At 53.1% G+C, this 18323-nt stretch overlaps 1 protein-coding gene across 1 annotated transcript in view; it reads right to left on the minus strand.

Moving 5' to 3' along the window:
• Positions 1-18323, minus strand: part of RPH3A (rabphilin 3A) — a 29310-nt gene that overhangs the window by 10532 nt on the left and 455 nt on the right. Inside the window, exons 2-7 of the mRNA XM_029961189.1 lie at positions 11698-11920; positions 11230-11244; positions 10339-10473; positions 2343-2472; positions 1657-1743; positions 1075-1240 (exon numbers count right to left, since the gene is read on the minus strand). Of these exons, the coding sequence (XP_029817049.1) occupies positions 1075-1240; positions 1657-1743; positions 2343-2472; positions 10339-10473; positions 11230-11244; positions 11698-11774 (610 nt within the window). The 5' untranslated portion in view covers positions 11775-11920. The remainder of the gene's footprint in view (positions 1-1074; positions 1241-1656; positions 1744-2342; positions 2473-10338; positions 10474-11229; positions 11245-11697; positions 11921-18323) is intronic.

The raw sequence follows: 18323 nt of genomic DNA on the forward strand, positions 1-18323 counted from the left end.
GAGCCACAATCCCTGAAGGGATTTAAAAGCCATGTAAATGTGACACCTGGGGACATGGGTTAATGGTGGTCTGGACTCAATGGTGTTAGAGGGCTTTTCCAAACTAAATTATTCCATGATTCTAAGTGGTGGAGGGGCAAGGTATTACCACAAAAAAACCCCCAGTGCATCCTCCCCCTGCTCTGCCTCCCGTGCACGGCACAAGCCTGGGCACAGCTCTGTGCTGGTGCCCTTCGGTGGGGGAAACCAGAGCAGAGCAGCTCAGCTGCTCCATCCCTTGCAGACATGCACAAGCCCCCACAAACCTCCAGGAGTTTCTCCGGGAGGTTTTCCAAGGACTGCCATTAAATAAGCAGAAAATCGCCTGCCCCTCACAGCAGGACCCACCACCCACAGCTCAGCGCTGGAATCGCAGCCGCTCAGCCCCGGCGTGTGCAGGGGGTGGGGAAGCCCAGGAATAACTCAGTCCCCGCGTGGTGGGCGGCAGCAGTAAGGAGAGGTCCTGCTGCAGCCTCCCATGGGAAACTCTGCGGGAAAACGTCATGGGAATGGAAGGAAGGAAAGAGGGGACTCAGCACAGGCGGCACCAGGGCAGTGGCACGGGGAGAGGGTGAAGGCCGGTGCTTACCCTCGGCGTCCGGCTCGGCTGGGGGGGGCCCGGCCTCCGCCTGGCCTTGGGGGCACAAACAGAGTGAGAAGGGGTGAAGCTGCAGCCCACACTCCCCCCAACACCAACCCTTATTTCCCTTTTTATTCTTATTTTTCCCAGGCTTCTCCGTCACCGTGTTCATACCCAGGCACTGCCCAAACTCCTGATCCCCACCCGGGGCTGCTTTGCTGAAGGATGTTCCTGCAATCCCATCCACCTCCGACTTGGACAGCCTGGATAAAGCCTCCGCAGGCAGGGAGGGCAGCAGGACCATTTCTACGCTCTTTAGGACACAGGCAGCAGCCACAGGACTGCTCTGGTGCTTTTTCCCAGAGTTTTCCCATGCCAACAATGTGGAGAGACCCAATACCACACTGGGAGCACCCCTGCCAATGCTGGGGGGGTCAGCACCCGCTGTCACCTACCTCGGGTGGGTGCCCGGGAAGACACTTTGGGGTCTGGGGTGGGCGGTTCTGCCGGGCTGGGCTCGCTCGGGGCTTGGGGTCCCTTGTTCTTGCTGACGGGCATCGGCTGGGGCAACATCTGCTTGGGCAAACCCTTGAAGAACCAGGCACCAGAGCGCTTCCACACCTGGGGGAGCAGGGAGAAGGCTGGCATCCATGTCTTGGGAGGGGTCCTGGGGACTTCATCCCCCTGCACCAGCAGGTGGAGGACACACAACTCCACATCCCCACCCTGCAGCCCATGCTGTTAATTAATTAACTCTTTGGCTCATGCTGCAGGCAGCAGTCAATCAATCTGCCCACAACAGCCTCTGCGACACCAAGACTTTGTTTTGGACTAATAAATGTCATTTTATGTAGAAAACAAGACCATGCTGTAAGAACCAGACTCGAGCAGCTGGGCAAGGCTTAGTGGTGCTGAAAATCCCTGGGAGCTTCAGTTGGTCCCATCTGGAAGGTCTGGGGTGGGGACAGTGCACAGGGTGACACCAAGGGCAGGGACCATATCCCTGGGGCAGGGGGAGCCCGGGGGGCCACACTCACCTCCCGCTGCTCACTGCAGATCTTGCAGAGCCAGATGGCGTGGGGCCGGTTGTTGGTGGTCTGCACCCCGCACTTGGTGCAGACATTCTGCAGGGAAAACAAAAGTTCTGGCCACTGCAAGGTCCCACCACACCAGCACCACCAGTGGGATGTTAATGAGGGCTGGTTAACGAGAGCTCTTCCAGCACAAGCACCAGTGAGCACAGAAACCCTCGGAGATGTCCTCTCATGCCACGTGTGGAGGGATGTGGGGCTAAAGAAACATGCCCCCAAAGACTGAGGTTCCCCCAGAGCTGAGATGCTCTCCCAGATTTGTCAATAAAACCCTCCCCAAGGATCGTCCTGATGCTCTGTGTGAGCCATGTATGGCAAAGCAAACTCCTCCTTTCTCCGTGCTCAGAGCTACAGGAGCTCCACTCTGCTGGACCCCCTCGCTCACAAGCACCAACCTCATTCGAAATTATAATTTCCAACTGCTAAAAGCCCGAAATTACAAAATAAATTGAATTAACAATCCCTGAGCCAGCCAGTCCACACGGCATCCCTGCAACAGGTTCCTGAAGTCAGGAACGATTGCTGGGGGATTCCTTGGGGGCCACAGGCTGTGGGGATCAGGGATGAGCTCTGAGGGTCTGGGGGGTGCTGTGGGGGTCCGGGGAGGTGCAGGGCACAGGGAGGGGCCTCACCTTCTTGCAGTCCTCACACACGACACAGGCAGACCCACGCGGACCCAGCTGCTCCCCACACAGGATGCAGCGGTTCACCCCGTCCCCCAGCACGCTGCGGCGCATGTCCTCCAGCCTGGTCATCAGCCTCCTGGCAAAGAGGGGACAGGGAATGTCAGGAAAGGCTCAGGATATTGGGGTCAGGGTCCTGCTCCTGAGGGGCAGCCACTGCCTTTGGTCCGGCCGCTCCTTTTCCTTGGGCAGCTCCCGGTAGAGAATCTCCCCTTCCAACTGTGGGAATGCAACCAGGGGAAAAGACGTCCCAGTGGGGTGGATATAATACTCCAGCATGTCCTTTATACTTCATATTGCACAATATTAACTTCCACTGATGCAGCCAGAGAGCTGACAGCAGCCCCAGCTCCACGTACATGCATGTGGAAATCCATCCAAGGCAGCATCTCTACAGAGAGCACTTTGGCATCAGTGAAGAAGCTTTGTCCCCAGATGGAAAACTTTTCCACCCAGTGACTGCTCACGAAGAGCTGCAAGAAATCCTGGAAGGGCTCTAGTAAGGACTGAATGAATTAATTAGCTTTCTTATTAATTAAGGAAAAATATTGCCTACAGTGGAAATTATGGAAATTCTTTAAATGAAATGCTAAAAGCCCACTGGAGAACAGGTTATAAAAACACACCTTTGGTTCCTGCAAAGGTAGAAAAAAAAAAAAAATGAACAGTTAGGGAAGTTCTGGAAAACCAGCATTGGCAAAAGGAGTTTGGGAAGCAGGAGGGAGCTGCCAGCATCGTACGCTCAGTTAACCCAGAATCCTGGCCCTAAAAATAGCACGAGAAGGGAAAAAGGATGCATTATTTATGCCATTCAGTGAGGAAGGAGCAGGAATGAAGGAAGGGAGGAAGAGATCCAAGCCCACCAGAGAGAGCAGCCCCCGAGGCCACCATCCCCCTCGGCAGCCTGACCCAAATCCGACAGAGCCGTGAACACGGCGCGGCGCGAAAAACACCCGGCGCTGGAAAGACATTTTCCCACATGTCTGATGACACCTTTGGATTTATGGTGACTTGGCTGCCAACACCTTTGAAAGGCTCATAAAGCTTCTGTCCACACAGGGTGCCTCTGGTTTGGTGTCCAGCCACTTGCAGGACGGCTGGTATTCCATGGGCTCCATGGGGAAAAGCTTGATGAAGGAACAGCAGCAAGAGGGGGGAAAATCATGCAATCATAGAATGGGTTGGGTTGGAAGGGACCTTAAAGATTATTTAGTCCACCCCCTGCCATGGGCAGGGACACCTTCCACTAGCCCAGGTTGCTCCAAGCCCTGTCCAACCCGGCCTTGGACACTTGCAGGGATGAGGCAGCCACAGCTTCTCGGGGCAACCTGTGCCAGGGCCTCACCACCCTCACAGGGGAGGATTTCTTCCTAAAATAAAGCACTGTGGGACGTGCAGCCTAGCACAGCTCAGAAATTCCTCACTGCAGTCAACAGGAGCATCTCAAAGCACTTCACCAGCCACCACATCAAGTCCAATGTGGGGATGCAGCTCCGTGACTCCGCAGACATTATCCAACCAAAGCCACGTTATCACATCATCTTAGTTAGGTGGGAGACAACAGCTCTGCTAAAACCCACCAGGGAATCTCCCACTCCTCCCCATGGGCTCCAGGCTGCCAGTGTGGAGGTGCCTCCTGACAGTTCTTAATGAACCTGCACAGCCCGTTCCCAGCAGGGAGATGGGATTGCTGGGCTGGGTGGGCAGCAGCAGAGCCAGACGGAGCCAGCAGTGGGGAGAAATCGCTGTTTTCACAGTTGCAGTGTCACCAGACAGCAGATGGAGGAGTTCACAAGTTCCTTCAGTCTCCATCGCCCGCAGCTCTGGCAGCGACAGGACCACGGGGGCTCTAAAAACAGCAATTCTGGTTTGCAGCCTTTCGTTAAAAAATAACATCCTTGGACCATGGTGAGGGGATTTTGTGCTTTTCCACTTCATGGAGAAGGTGCTCCAGTGCTGGATGGAGCTTGCAGCAACCTGGTCTAGCGGAAGGTGCCCCTGCCCTTGGCAGGGGGTGGAATGAGATGAGTTTTAAGGTCCCTTCTAGCCCAAACCATTCTGGGATTTACTCAAGAGATGTGACTGTCCATCCCTACCCATCAGTACCCACCCTTGGTGCCTTTCCCAAGCTCCATGGCCAGCATATTTTGCTGCAAACACGGAGCTCCCAGCGACTTCAACAGAGCTGCCTCATCCCACAACCCCCAGCCAGCAGTATTCCAACAAAACCCTGGAAACTGGTTGTTCCCCAAATGTTTCTTATTTAAATGAAATGAATCCCTGCCCATGCAGTGCAGGGTCCCCACCAAGAGCCCCCAACAGCAACCAACCAACAACCTCCAGCTTTTGTGGCAGCACATCATTCCCACCTCACCAGGGGGAATATTCTGGAGGAGAAAACCCTTTCTTATCCAAGCAGCAAAGCACAAGCACCTCCTGCAATCCCCCCCCAGGCTGTGCTGCAAGAGCTCCAAGCAAAGCAGCTTCCCGTTGGAAATCTGCAAGCCCAAACAAACTTATTATAGAAACTAGAACAAATGGCACAATCAAAGGGATAAAAAAAAAAAAAAAAAGGAAAAAGCCTTTGCATTTCAAGAGATTCATTATTTAGCTGCAAAATCTCTCCCAGTCTCTCATTTAGCACAAGCGGCTCCTTAAGTGGTTTTTTAACCAGTGGAAGAGCTCAGCAGCCAGAACACACACCTGTGGCACCCGTTGCAAGCCAAGCACATTTCCTTAATTAAAACATCCCTTCAAGAAGGAAAAATTGGGCTTTTTTTTTTTTTCCATGATTCAAACGCTGCTGGGAGAGAAGTGGATAAAAAGTTAAAGTCCTGGGGTGAGCTTGGCAGAAAGAGCCCTGGGAAAGGGGGTGTTGTGTTGGGACCCCTGGGCTGGGAAGCTCCTGATTAAGTAATAACTGGGAGCAAATAGCCCAGGTTTCTTTCCAGCTCCATCCAGCACCTCCAGAGCCCCATTTCCACACAGTCTCCCACCAAAAACCAAGGGAAGCCCTGCTCTTGCCAAGCTTTTTGCCTTTCCCAAAGCTTTTCTCTCCCCTAGATATGATTTCTTTATCATTTTTATTGCCCTCCAGTTCATCCCTCTCCCTCACACATTTCCAGGGCTACACACCTTCCTTGCCATTGTCTGCCCTTCCAAGTGCCCATCCCTCTGGCCTCTGTAGGACTGCCCTTAAAGAGCAGGAAATATCCTTCAAATTGTTAAAACAGGGGGGAAAAAAGCCAAGAGAGGAGTAATTGAAGCTGGTAGCAGGGAGCTGGCTCAGCCCAGCACCCGGAGCCAGCCCTGTGGAGCGGGAGAACATCCGTCACCCGCCAAAGAAATACGGATTAGTCACTGATGGGAGGGAGATAGGAGCAGCTGCATCTGAAATGCTCCACGTGCACCTGAGATAACAGCAATAAAACATATTAATGATAACATATTAACGACCCAGCCCCATAAATATGGTTTGGAAGAGGAAGGTGAGCAGCCCCAAGGCAGTGAGCTAGCCCTCCCCAGGCATTCCTGCCCACACTCCAGAGCCCTGGAGTGGGCAGGGAAGGGCTCACGGTCACAGGAGACCTGCAAACATCTCCCATGGTCTGTGGCATCCCCACAGGGATGAGGGACCACCTTAGGCTGGGCTCAATCCTAGACAGGATGGAACTGGTGATGGGTTTGGCAGTGCTGGGTTAATGCTTGGAAAAGACCTCCAAGATCATCACATCCAACCTAAATGATCTGATGGAACTCTCAGTGCTGCAGCATCAGCGTTTTCTCTTGCACCAGGACCAGAGGGATGCAGAGAAGGACAGAGAGACACTGGAATTAAGTGCTGATGATCCTGGAAAACAAGACTTAACAGCAGGGCAGGCACACAAGAGTTTGTTGTGTTTAAATATTCATTGCCACTCAGAAGTTAATGGTAAAGATGTGCTTAATGGGTTTTGTGCCAGGGAGGACATTTAATGCTGTAAAGGGGGTAGGAGAAGGACCTGATCCAGGGCATGATGAGCCAGGTGCTCCCCAGCACCACGTGGGAACCAGCAGGGACAGACTCAGCCACCAAAAAACCACAACCATGGCCAAAAGAAACTCCAGTAGAACACAAAGGAGGTCACAAAGTGCCTCCAGAATTAAGCACTGCTTTGCCTCCATGGGGAAATCATGTGCCTTAAAGGGCTGAATATTAAATTAAGGCTAATTTTAATGGCATAAAAGAGACAAGAAAAGCAGCCAAGCTACAGATTAAAGAAAACATAATTAAAATTGGGATGGGAAATGAGAAGCAATTTTCCTCCCCTACAAGTTTTCAGGTGACTAAAGGTAAAGCACCATTTGGGCTTTTCCAGGCTGAGCCCTCACCATGGAGAGGAGATGCCCACAGAGGCCACAGGGACCTGTGTTTTTCCAGATATCCCATTCCATGCTCATGTGCTTGCTGCCTCCCAGGATGTGTTACAGGAGGGTTGTTACTTTACAGGGTCATCCCAGCCTTGGAAATAAGAGAGGAGGATTTTTTTTAGGGAAAAAACCCAACCAAAATCCCACAAAAACTCAAGCAGCATGAGTTGTCTCCCAGCCATGAATCAACCTCATCTCCTTTAGAAGCTGGCATCTCGGGAGACATTCCTGCCTGTCTCCAGCAACCTCCCTGCCCTTCCTTGACCCCTAATTTTATTTTTATGTTGTCTGCACACAAGGAAGAAGAGCTGAGGCTGTGGTCCCCAGTGAGCCTCCCTGCTACTGGTCACCAAGGTTAATGACTTAATCCCCTGTGATTTCAGCCATCTGCTCCAGCATTATCTATGTGTCATCCCAGCAATAAGCAGCCAAATTAAAATGCAATCCTGCTCTAGAGCTGGTCCTCTCAGAGGAAAGGTGAGAGGCTGTGACCCATGGGGAGACAGTTAAGCCACAGCACTTTTGGAGGGGATCCAGGAGCCATATGTCAGCTCACCCCTGGGAGAACCAGCTCCATGCAAGGCACTCTCCAGAAATATCAATTTCTGACTTTGGGTGGTTTGAGATCTTTCCTTCAATGCCAAGAGCAGGCTGGAACTCATTAGGCAGCAGAGCAGACTCGGTGTGTTATTGATGGCACCCAATTATAGATGCATAATGGAGTCAATTAGTGCCTGCAGGTGCTCCTGTGCCAGCTGGGAAGAACAGGCTCCTCCTGGAGTGCAGCTGGAGCATCACCATCACTGGAGTATCACCAGAGCCGGCACAGGGACCCCCTGAGCATGAGCCAGGCCAAGCAGGGAGTGAGACGGGACAGCAGCAAATTCATCCCCGCCAACGTGGACCTCTGATCCCTCTGCCCAACAGCTTTCAGCCCCTGTGTCCCTCAACCAGCCCAAGGGATTATCCTCCTCACCCAGCAGTTGTCAAGTCCTTCATCAACTCCAGCCGGACGTGCTCTTGCTGTGTCATGTTTAAGATGATTTCAGCTCCTATTTATCCTTCTCTATGCCATGAGACAATGATCCAGCCAAAAAAAGCCCCACACAAAGTGTCCCTGTCCTACAATCCTCATCAGCATCCAGCTCATGCATCCCACGGGCTCCATCCACCCTTGCGGCTAAAAATATTCCTTCACTGGATTAATTTGAGCTGGGTTTGACACAAAGTCCAATTCCACAAACAAAATCTCAACAAGCAGCATCGATTTGTTCCCAACCCAGCCGAGGTAAGGGGCTGGTGGGACAGAGGATAAAGGAGAGGGAGGGAACTAAACTGGGAGAGACATCAGGCACAAGGAGGTTCATCTGCAGCCAGCACCAGCTGTGGGATTCATGATTGCTCAAGTATCAGATGTAAAGCTCAAATGAACCCCTCAAAAACATCCACTTAACTCCAAATATTTACCACATATTCCCTCTTTGGAAGGCACGCTCACTCCACATGAGCTCTTCCTTATATTAACCAAAACCAAAATTTTCATGGAATGATAGAATGGTTGGGTTGGAAGGGACCTTAAAGCCCATCCAGTTCCACCCCCTGCCATGGGCAGGGACACCTTCCACTAGACCAGGTTGCTCCAACCTGGCCTTGAACACTTCCAGGGATGGAGCAGCCACAGCTTCTCCGGACAAGTTTTAATGGATCTTTTTTTTTCCTTCTCCCTTACAGAGAGAGAAAATCCCAGCAAATCCCAGAAACTCAGGCTTTCCAGGAGCAGCATCCCAGAGCAGCCTGTCGGACCAAGGTACATCCACATCCGCTGCCTCCCTGCCAGAGGCCAGCCTGGCAAACCCGGATTATTTTGTAATATAAGGAGCTCTCCTGGATAAGGTCCGAGCAGCTCCTGAACGGATGATTCCGTACGAGACTGATCCAGGCGCTGTCCCATATTTCTGGAGCTGAACATCCCACAGCTCTTGTTGTGCAAGCCAACAAACACAAAGGGGCTGGCACGGCTCCCGCTGCGCCTCCACGCAGGGGGGGAATCAGCTGCGGCAGCACATCCGCCAGCATTCCCGGCTCCCAGTCCTCCGCCCGGCTTTTCATGAATGAGAATGAGCAAACCTCCTCCTCCTCGGCTCACGAAGGCGAAAAGGGAGGCTTTCTGCAGGCTGGCAAACAGCTGCACGATGCAAAATAAATCTCTCCCCCCTCTCTGCTGAAGATGATTTATGCCTGATCCAAAGAGCATCACGTTTGAGAGTAGTTCTTACAGGGCTGCAAATGGGCAAAGCCGGGGAAACGCTGCTTGTAAGCACTTTTTGGGAATGAATCACCACCATTCACAGCTACTTTCACCTGGTTTCTGCCAAAAAGCCGGGAGAGGAAAGCGCTACCTGTTGTAAAGTGAGGTGATGCCAAGCTGGGGAGGCATCTTGAGCCTGGGGGAGCAGCACATCCAAGGGGCATTGCCAAGCCCTGGCAGTGAAAACAACCTCTGTCAAGGCAAAACCTGTCCAGGCTGTTCACAGACCACTCCTAACAAAGGATTTCTGCAAGTGAGTAAATAAATCCACCAGTTCGGAGGCCACAGGGTGCAGCCAGAGCTCACCACGGTTGTACCACAAACACTCAATTTAAGTGTTATTAAGGGACAGCAAAGCTTCCACAAGCTACAAGATGGGCTTTGGCATTCCCAGAGTAGTGGAGAGCACAATTCCTGCCTGGGCCTGAGTATGTTCCCTCCAAGGGAAAAAAAAAAAGCCAGATGCTTAAGCTCAGCAAGAAGAAACTGTTCCTCTGTAAGGAAAACAGGTGTGATGCCTGACAAATGGGATTATGGAGATCCCACTGGAAAACCAGCCCCAGCAGAGCAAGTTGATACCTCATTACCATTATTTCACCTGATACCTTTGCCCAGGAAGAGCAGAGGGGCAGGAAAGGAAACACAGGCTCTTCTCACCCTCTGAATGGGTGCCAAGGATGCCCCCAGTACCCTTCAGTGGTCATGGGTACCCCAGAATCCCCAGGAGCTGGTCCCAGCATGTACCAGCCCTGAGCATCACTCAGACCTACTGAGCCTCAGAGACAGCTCATTTCAGGGTGGCAGGAGAGATTAACCACCGGGATGGATCCATCACCACTCCAGCCCCATGTCTGTTTTCCCAAAACAAGACAAAGCCCCTCTCAGTGAGCCATGACTTTGCCCACACTCACGGGGGCTCAGGCTCCTGGACAAGCAGCTTCACAAAATGGCATGTTATTAATGACCCCTTTTAGACTGAAAAAACCGGATGACACCATAAATCCTTGGCCCAAACTCCGTGGCACACAGAGCAGGAGCAGCACACAGAGCAGATCCCTCCCCTGCGCGCAGGTTCCTCCTGGCTGAGAACCAAAGATCCCCCGCAGGCTCCTTTCAGGAGAAACACTGCAGTGCAGTAGCTGCTTCCCAGGAAAGCAGCCAAGCAGGAGCTTCCTCCCATGTCCCTCTGGACCTCCAATGCCACCAGTGCCACCAGCACTGCCTTACCCGATGCGCTCCTGCTCCATCTCCTCCATCTTCTCGGCGCGGGCGATGACCCTGTTGATGATCTCCTTCTCCTCATCCGTCAGCTCCTCGCCCTTGCGCTGCCGGTCGGCTTGGCCGCCCCAGCCGGAGGGGAGCCTGTGGGAACAGGGATTCATCCATGGATCACACGTGTGATTCATACCACGGATGCGTGCGGGAACAGCCAGGCACCAATCCCCAAACCCAAAAGCAGGGCTATGATATCACCCCACCCCTCAAATCCCTTCTAGCTGCAAATGGCCCCCCACCCCGGCTGGAAGCTCTTATCTCCATTTTTTGAGGGTTTCACATGGAAACACTTGTTTTATATGGAGAAAAAATTCCTTTATAAAAATATTCTCATTATTTCCACGTTTCAGCCAACACAGTTCACTTTGCAGCCTCCTCTCCACTGTGGAACACCAGGTTTGCCAGTGAGCTGAGGTACCGGGGTGATGGAGCAGGAGTGGGTGGGGCTTTTTTGGGAACATTTCAGCAAACATGGGAGTGTTTCCTCCTCTAACATCATTTCCAAGGATCCTTTTGCCCAGCCTGGGTGTCAGGCAGTGATAACCTGGTGACAGGGTAATGTCTGCCACTCAGACTGGAACAACAAAGGATGCAAAAGGCAAATGTCCCTCATACCTTCCATCTTTCTGCTCATCTAAAGACCTTTCCTGTGTATTTTTCTTCCTGGACTGAATGCAACTGCATGGTCTTGAACCTTAAATGCATCAGAACCGCATGCAACACTTCCCAAACTCATTTTTTTTTTTTTTGGCATCTAAAACCAGGCTTTTCGTATTTTCTCAAAGCCATCAGAGGAATAAGTTAAAAACAAACAAACAAAAAAAAAGCAAGGGAGATACTTACTGCTCCTTCTCGCTGCTGGGAGGCACAAGAAAGAGAGGGAATAAGGATTAGGTGAGAGCAGGGACAAGGGCAGCTCAGCCTGGCACAGCCGGTGCTCTCCCCAAAGCAGCTCCGAACACGAGCTTTGCCCAGCCCCTGCATCCTCCAGGCTCCCAAAACCTGTACCCAACCATGGGTGCTGCCACCACCCACCCAGCCAGGACAGAGATGGATGGAGCACCTCCCTGCATGGTGACCACACTGGAGAACATCAGGACAGACAGATGGGGCTCCTCATCAGCACCAGGTTCATGCCCACCCACGGGTCTGTCCCCATCACCCGCTCAGGGGGTTTAGGGGGTAACACCACAAAACATCCTCGTCCAACCGGCACAAACCCAGTTCCTGATGTTCCCAGAGGAAGACCCTGTGTCACCTCCCACCCTGGGGACTCCCCTCCTTCCCGCAGCCCCAGTCCCCTCCTCTCACCTGGCTCGGACAGACATGGTCCTGTCGCTGGGGCACATCCACCGGTCGGAGCTGCCGCCCACCACGGCGTCGGTCATCGCCCGCTCCCGGGGCACTCGGGGACTGACTTCAGGGACACCAGTGCCCTGATGAAAAGCACCAACGTGGCACACTGGGCAAGTCAATCACCTCACTTGCAGACAGCAGCGATGCCAATGACGGTAACCCAGAGCTTTCAGCCAGGCTGGAGGGAAAAAAAAACAACAAGAAAAATCCCAAAAATCATACCTGGAAAGGCTTTACGTTTGGCATTAAGAGGAATTGGAGTAGGAATGTTACTTTGGCGACTGTCTTGATACTGTGCATGAGACACAGGATCCTACCACCACCCCACTCCCAGGAGGCAGCACAGCCACGCTCGGCACAGTTGTAATTAATGAGATACCCGACCTCACATTAATTATGAGGCTTCAGAGCTGGGAGGGAAGAGAGTGTTCCATTTCAGAGAAACATCTACAAACCACAGAACTTTCTCCCCAAAACCCAGCACGTCTTGCTGTCCTTCCCCAAACCACCTTCCCTCTTGAACAAAACTCCTCCTTTTTTATTTTCGTTTACTAAAGGTTTTGCTAAATGGATCCATGTGAGGCACTGAGGGAGGACATGGGAACAGGACCCAAACACGATGGTCTGTCCACTCATCTCCAAGAGGTTCGTCAAGAAAGGGTTCTTCAAACCCTCCTCCTTTCAGCAAAACTGATACTATTATTGAAATACAAATTGATGTCAAATCCACAGCCTGTTTTATATTCCCATATTTTGGAGGTGTTTTACCCCTCCACCCACCCCCCTAATCCCTGCATGAGGATGACAAAGTCCAAACTGATAGTGACCAGCATCACCCACAGAGCAGGGATGGATCCATCCATCCCATCATCTCTTCTGAGTGAAAACCAGTGATTTTATGGAAGGCGATCACCTTGGGCAGAGCAGCGTCCCCCAAACCCAGCCCAGGGCAGGATCCATCCCCCTGCACAGCCCCTCACCCCTGTACGGTGCCAGGGATGATGACACTGCCAAGGGATAAGGGCAGTGGTCCCACCTGGACCACTCCCAGGATGGTCCCCAAGGGCAGCTGGTGTGTCCAGGGGTGGCATCACCCACAAGACACCACTTGCAAAGGGAGAAGCTCAGGCTGAGCCTCCCTTTACAGCTCTTAAGGTGGGAATAAAAGCAAAGACAATCCCTCCAGGAAGGGTTTTGCTGCAGCACTGACCGGAGCACAAGGCTCTGGATATAAGCCCCCCTTCCTTAGAGCTTCCTGCTGATGGAGGAAATATTTTTAGCTCAGCTGCTTCCCACCCCCAGGTTTCCCCCCACCCATCTCCTCCATGGATGGGGGACCTGCAGAGACACCCCAGCAACAGCCTCCCACCTGCACCACTCACAGCACCTGCATTTGAATTGCTTCCTCTGCCTGCAGAAGAACTAAAAATACACAAAAAAACCCCCCTAAAACCTCTGCAGAGCCTGGTTGTGGATGATGAACGGTCCAGAGGCTGGGAGAACCTCATCTCCCCACCCTGCTGCCCTGGGATGATGTTGCTGTGGATTCCTCCCTGCCTGGGAGGGACCCCCAGCACCAACTCCAGCATCCCAGAGGTGCCAGTGCACCCCAGCAGCACCAGAATTCAGCCCAAATGGGTAAATGCACCTTTTCAGGGCATGAAGCAACTCCAGAAAAACTCCAGCAGAGGCACTGGGGAGGTTTTCCCAAGGAGAAGAGGGAAAACAGGAGGTTGTAAACTTGCCCCACTGAAATCACAAACTCCAAGCCAAGAAAACCATAAAACTTTCCCAAAAAGGAGGAAAAAACATAATTCCCATCATCCTCTTCCTGCTCTGCAGTTATCTCTGAGGAGTCAGAGATTTGAGGCTCACCTTGGCTTCACTGAAAACTTACATATACATGAAAATATTTTTGGAAAAAAAGGAGAAGTGAAGCACGTGGGTAATTAGTGCTCCGCTGGTTTCACACAGTGCCTATTCCTGTGCCAAACCAGAAGGCTCTGATTAACAAGGTCAGTTAAATAAGCAAATTGTTCATTTAAGTCCCCACCGCCACCTCCACAATCCGCAGTGCAGCAGCAAATTCCCGCTGGGAACGAAGGGTTCCAGCACAGCCTGGGGGTCTTGTGGGGTGGGCACACATTTAATAGGGTGCTCCGGGAGGAAGGGCAGCACTGTGATGCCACCACCCATTTTTGTGGAGATGTGGGTGGATAAGGGACCTGCCTAAGGTCACATGGAGCAGGAGTGCCCAGCCCAGCCCTGCAACAGGGGAAAATAAGTGGAAAATCCCTGTTTTTTCCTAGCAAAGGGGATAAAGTGACCACCAGCACTCAGCACTGGGGAGGAAACTTCTTCCCCCAACTAGAACTTTCTGCTAATAATAGAGAGGCCACGAGTGTTTCGCTTTGTTGCGGATGGAGTGGAGCCCAGGGACAGTTCCTGAAGGAATTCACAATCCGTTCCTTCGCCTATAAATAATAGATTTGGAAGATCTACTTTGCATTACTTCCAGCAACTACCCTCACTTGCCCTAATGCTTGGTTCTGCATTTTTAGCACGTAGTAGAGAACAAAATAACAGCTTACAGTGGCTTTTTCCCCCACCAAATCCTTGCTCCCAAGCCAAAGGATGTGGCCCATCCAAGTGGTGATCGATGGGATGCAGCAGCATTTAGTTAATGAAATAGAAACATCCCAACCTAAGAGGTTGCCAAGACCTTCTAGGGTTTGGCTGACCCCAGAGGGTCCCAGGTTTGCTCCCCCTGGTCTGAGATGAGCAGGGATGCGAGCAGGTCTCCAGCTGCTCGAGGTTCCCCAGTGGATGCTGGAAGGAGGCGGCAGCTCCCGCCAGCGCCAACGTGTCCAGGGCAGAGCCAGGAATAGCAGTGAGGTCTTAATTTCTGGCCTTAAGGAAGGGCCACATGACTCCAATCACGCCGCTCCATTACTTCTGTGTGACGGAGCCCATGAATGTGATCGTGCCCTGATAAAATGGGATTGAACGCCTTCCGCGGATCCCTCGGCCTCTCCCGTCATCGCCGCTCGCTCTGAGCCAGGAGGTGCCAACTCGTGGGCGCTTCTCCAGCACCCAAAACCTGGCAGACGCAGCATCAGTGACCAGCATTCCTGGGCAGGCAGGGAAAGGCAGCAGGAGCCCCACGGCATGAGCCCATCCCACCCCACGGCACCAGGAAGGACACGGAGCTGCTGCTTCCCCGGGCAGGACCCAAAGCCACCCACAAACTGGGCACCTGAAAAGAGAGACCTTCCCACAGCTGCCCAAACTCACCCCTTCAGCCACCTGGAAATAACAACCCAGGGTAGAAAACAGACAATTCAGTATTTTACAGGCTCCCAGTGCAACCATCAGGTTTTTACGGTGAGCTCAACAGTCCCCACTCGATGCCTGCAGAGATTGTCTCCACCAGCAAAGACACTGACACAGGCAACCTATTTCTCCAGCCTTCTCAGCTCTGCAATGCAGCTTTCTTAAATATTGAATAAGTCTGCTGCTCTCCACCACCTGCCAGTGCCAATGATGAGGTAATTTTTGCATTGACAAAGCCTAATGTGATTAATCTGGTCTGAAAGGAGCAGGTTTTAGGGCTCGTCCATTCACTCGGAACACACTCGCAGACGGAGCGTCGGCAGCAGCCAGACCCCAACCAACCAACCAACCCAAACTGCTGCTCCGCTGCCAAGTGGGAGATTATTCCTGTGTGTCATCACCAAACAGGAGGCTTTGAACTTGAATGGATCCCAACACGATCCTCTGGCGGGCTGGTGGGGTTTGCACACTGGCATGGGAGTGGATTTACACTCCGTAGATGGGGATCGAAAAATAGGATATGAGGATGGGTTTGCCTGATGGGGCTCCCCAGTCTCTTTCCCAGGGAGAAGAGGAACTATTTTGGGGTGACAAGCACCCACTGGGACCCCCCAGCTGAGCAGGGAGAGGAGCAAATGCAGGAGCCGGGAGGCACCAGGATGGAACTGTCTCCTCATCACTCAGCGTCCCCACACACCGTGTTTGGCAGGAAATCTCTTCCAGCTCACGAGGACGTTCACTGCCATCTCACAACTCCATCAGGGCCAGATCCTGCCTTGTCCAGCTCCAGGGCCCACACCTGGCACTCAGGAAGGTCTGCAAACCACAGGGGACCCCTAAGTCCTCACCAGACACCAGGCACAGACGCTGCACCCCATGTCCAGCTCTGCCCTGAGCATCTCTCAACATCCAGGCTTTTCCTTTCCCAGGAAAAGGGGGCTGCCCAGTGCAGGTGCCACGCACAACCCACACCATTCTCTACAGCACAGAGGACCCATGGCATGGCATTCCCATGGCTATAGGGGCCACAGAGCCACCCGAACAGGCAGCAGGTGCTCACTGTCCTCCGGTGTCAGGTGGGATTTGGTACTGCTGGATTTACCTGCAGAAGGGCAAGAAAAAAGGTGGAAATAGCCTCAAAATATCTGCTGGAACTGCTGTGTAACACTGCAAGAGAACCAGCAGATCACATGGGGGGCCAGGAGGGCAGCCCAGCCCCATAGGGTTCCACACACCAGAACTCCCTCAAATCCTGACATTCCATCATTTGGCTCATCTCACATGCAAATTGGTTTAGGAAGTTCAGGCAAAATTGGGCATTTGCACTATGGAACAGCCCACTTTGGAGGCTTTTCTTTCATAACAGAATGGAGGGAGGCAGAGCTCAGCGGCACAAAAGCTGCTTGGCCTGGAGCTCCCCTGGACATCTGGACCAGTATTGGGGCATGGGACAGCAGGACAGTCCCAGATGAAGCATCAGGTGACACACTGGAATGGCAGCACACACTGCATCCTCCAACAGCCTAGTAATGCCACGAGGTGGGATCAGACCCTAGACACTCAACCCCCTCAACCACCCCATGGCAAAGTGAGGGCGCAGAGTCTTGGGAATCCAGCTTTGGGAATGACCCAGAACCAGCAGGTTGTAGACCTGGGGTCATCACACCAAACCCTTGCAGGGAACAGCAGCCCTGCAATTCCTGAAGCAGCTTTAACTGAATAATTAAAGCTAAATGTGATGGCCACATTCCCAGGCGACAGTGACCCACAGACAGGAAACACCAAGCAATGGAAATCCCGGCCATTCCACAGTGCCCCGATACCACAACCACTCCTGCAAGTCCATCCAGCAGCACCCACCCACCCCCAGCCCCGTGGCACGCCAGGATGGCACCACCACAACCTGGCACACTCCATTGCCCCGTGGAACACACAGGAGCCCCCAGGGCTGCTCCTGCCTCCCCTGCCCTCCAGCTAAATCCACACCACAACACCTGGGAGCCCTCCTTAAGGCGATGTCTGTGCTGCCTTTAAATTCCCACAATGTGCTGAGAAATGCCTTCTTTCCCCTCCCCCTTAATTCCCAGCTCCTCGTCATCCTCCAGACAAAGCTCCATCCCAAGGCAGCCGAGCAGCATCGCACAGTCAATTTTATTTAAGCAGCACGTTGACATTTCCTCCAGCAGCTCCTTCACAAACCAAACACTGTTATGATGCTGTCACAGGGATTTACTCCTCTTGATTAATTATAGGAAAGACAATAGCAAAAAAATATACATAACTCCTGGGTTTATCTGACTTTCCCGTGGCTGTCCGAGCTGGGGGTCCCAGCGATGCCTGAGCACAGCCTGAGCTCACCTGGTGCTGCCATCGCTCCTTGTGCCACACAGAGCTGCTCCAAAGCTGCTTAGCAACAGATAAATCCCTGCATGGCTCCAGCACACAGATCACACCCTCGATGCCCGGGACAGGGAGCATGGCCAGAGCCACCAGGGTGGACCAGCCTCATCAGGGATGTTGGTGCAGGGACCCCCAATGCACCGAGAGCAGCTGGAAGAAGTTTAACAACGGGGAGAAGGCTGGGAAGCACCAACCAGGTGTGCTTGGAGGTGGCAGGTCCTGTTCACTGCCAGGGAAGGTTTCCCAAAGGTGGTGACAGTCCCCACGAGATGCCCCAGGGGTGCTTGAGGGCCACAGTGTCACACCACAGGACAGCAGTAGTGGTGGCACCCCCAGAGCACGACCCTGGCTGGAGGATGCTCAGGGGTGCAGCCCCACCCTCCTCATGGGATGCCAGGTTGGGGCAGAGGAGCCACCCAGAGCCAGGCCTCCCACACCAGACCTGTGTAGAGGGGTCCCAGTGGTGTGGAGGGGATCCCCCAAGCACCACAGCCCCTCCCCAAGGGCCATGGGCAGCCCAGCCACCAGCAGAGAGGAGCACGGGGCCACCCAGCTCAACATCTGCACCACCCTGGGCTCCCAGTTTGCCCGGTCACCAAGCACAGCTCCTCTCCCTCCCTACACACCCTCAATATCTGGTTTCATGCAGCCAGACCCGCTCCCCATCACCAGCACACCAGGTCCAAAGCAGACAGTCCATCCTCACCTCCCGGGGCCAGAGAAGCAAATGCTGCTTCCAACACGTGAACCTTATAAACCATCCCATCCTCACCCCCGGCCACTCCCCAGCTTAACGAGGACGTGGGAATTAATCAGCCCGGCCTTGGGGAACAGAGCCCTCCCCTCTT

The sequence above is a fragment of the Manacus vitellinus genome, unplaced genomic scaffold (genome assembly GCF_001715985.3).
Source record: "Manacus vitellinus isolate BGI_N305 unplaced genomic scaffold, ASM171598v3 scaffold_31_pilon, whole genome shotgun sequence".
In the NCBI taxonomy this organism is placed as follows: domain Eukaryota; kingdom Metazoa; phylum Chordata; class Aves; order Passeriformes; family Pipridae; genus Manacus; species Manacus vitellinus.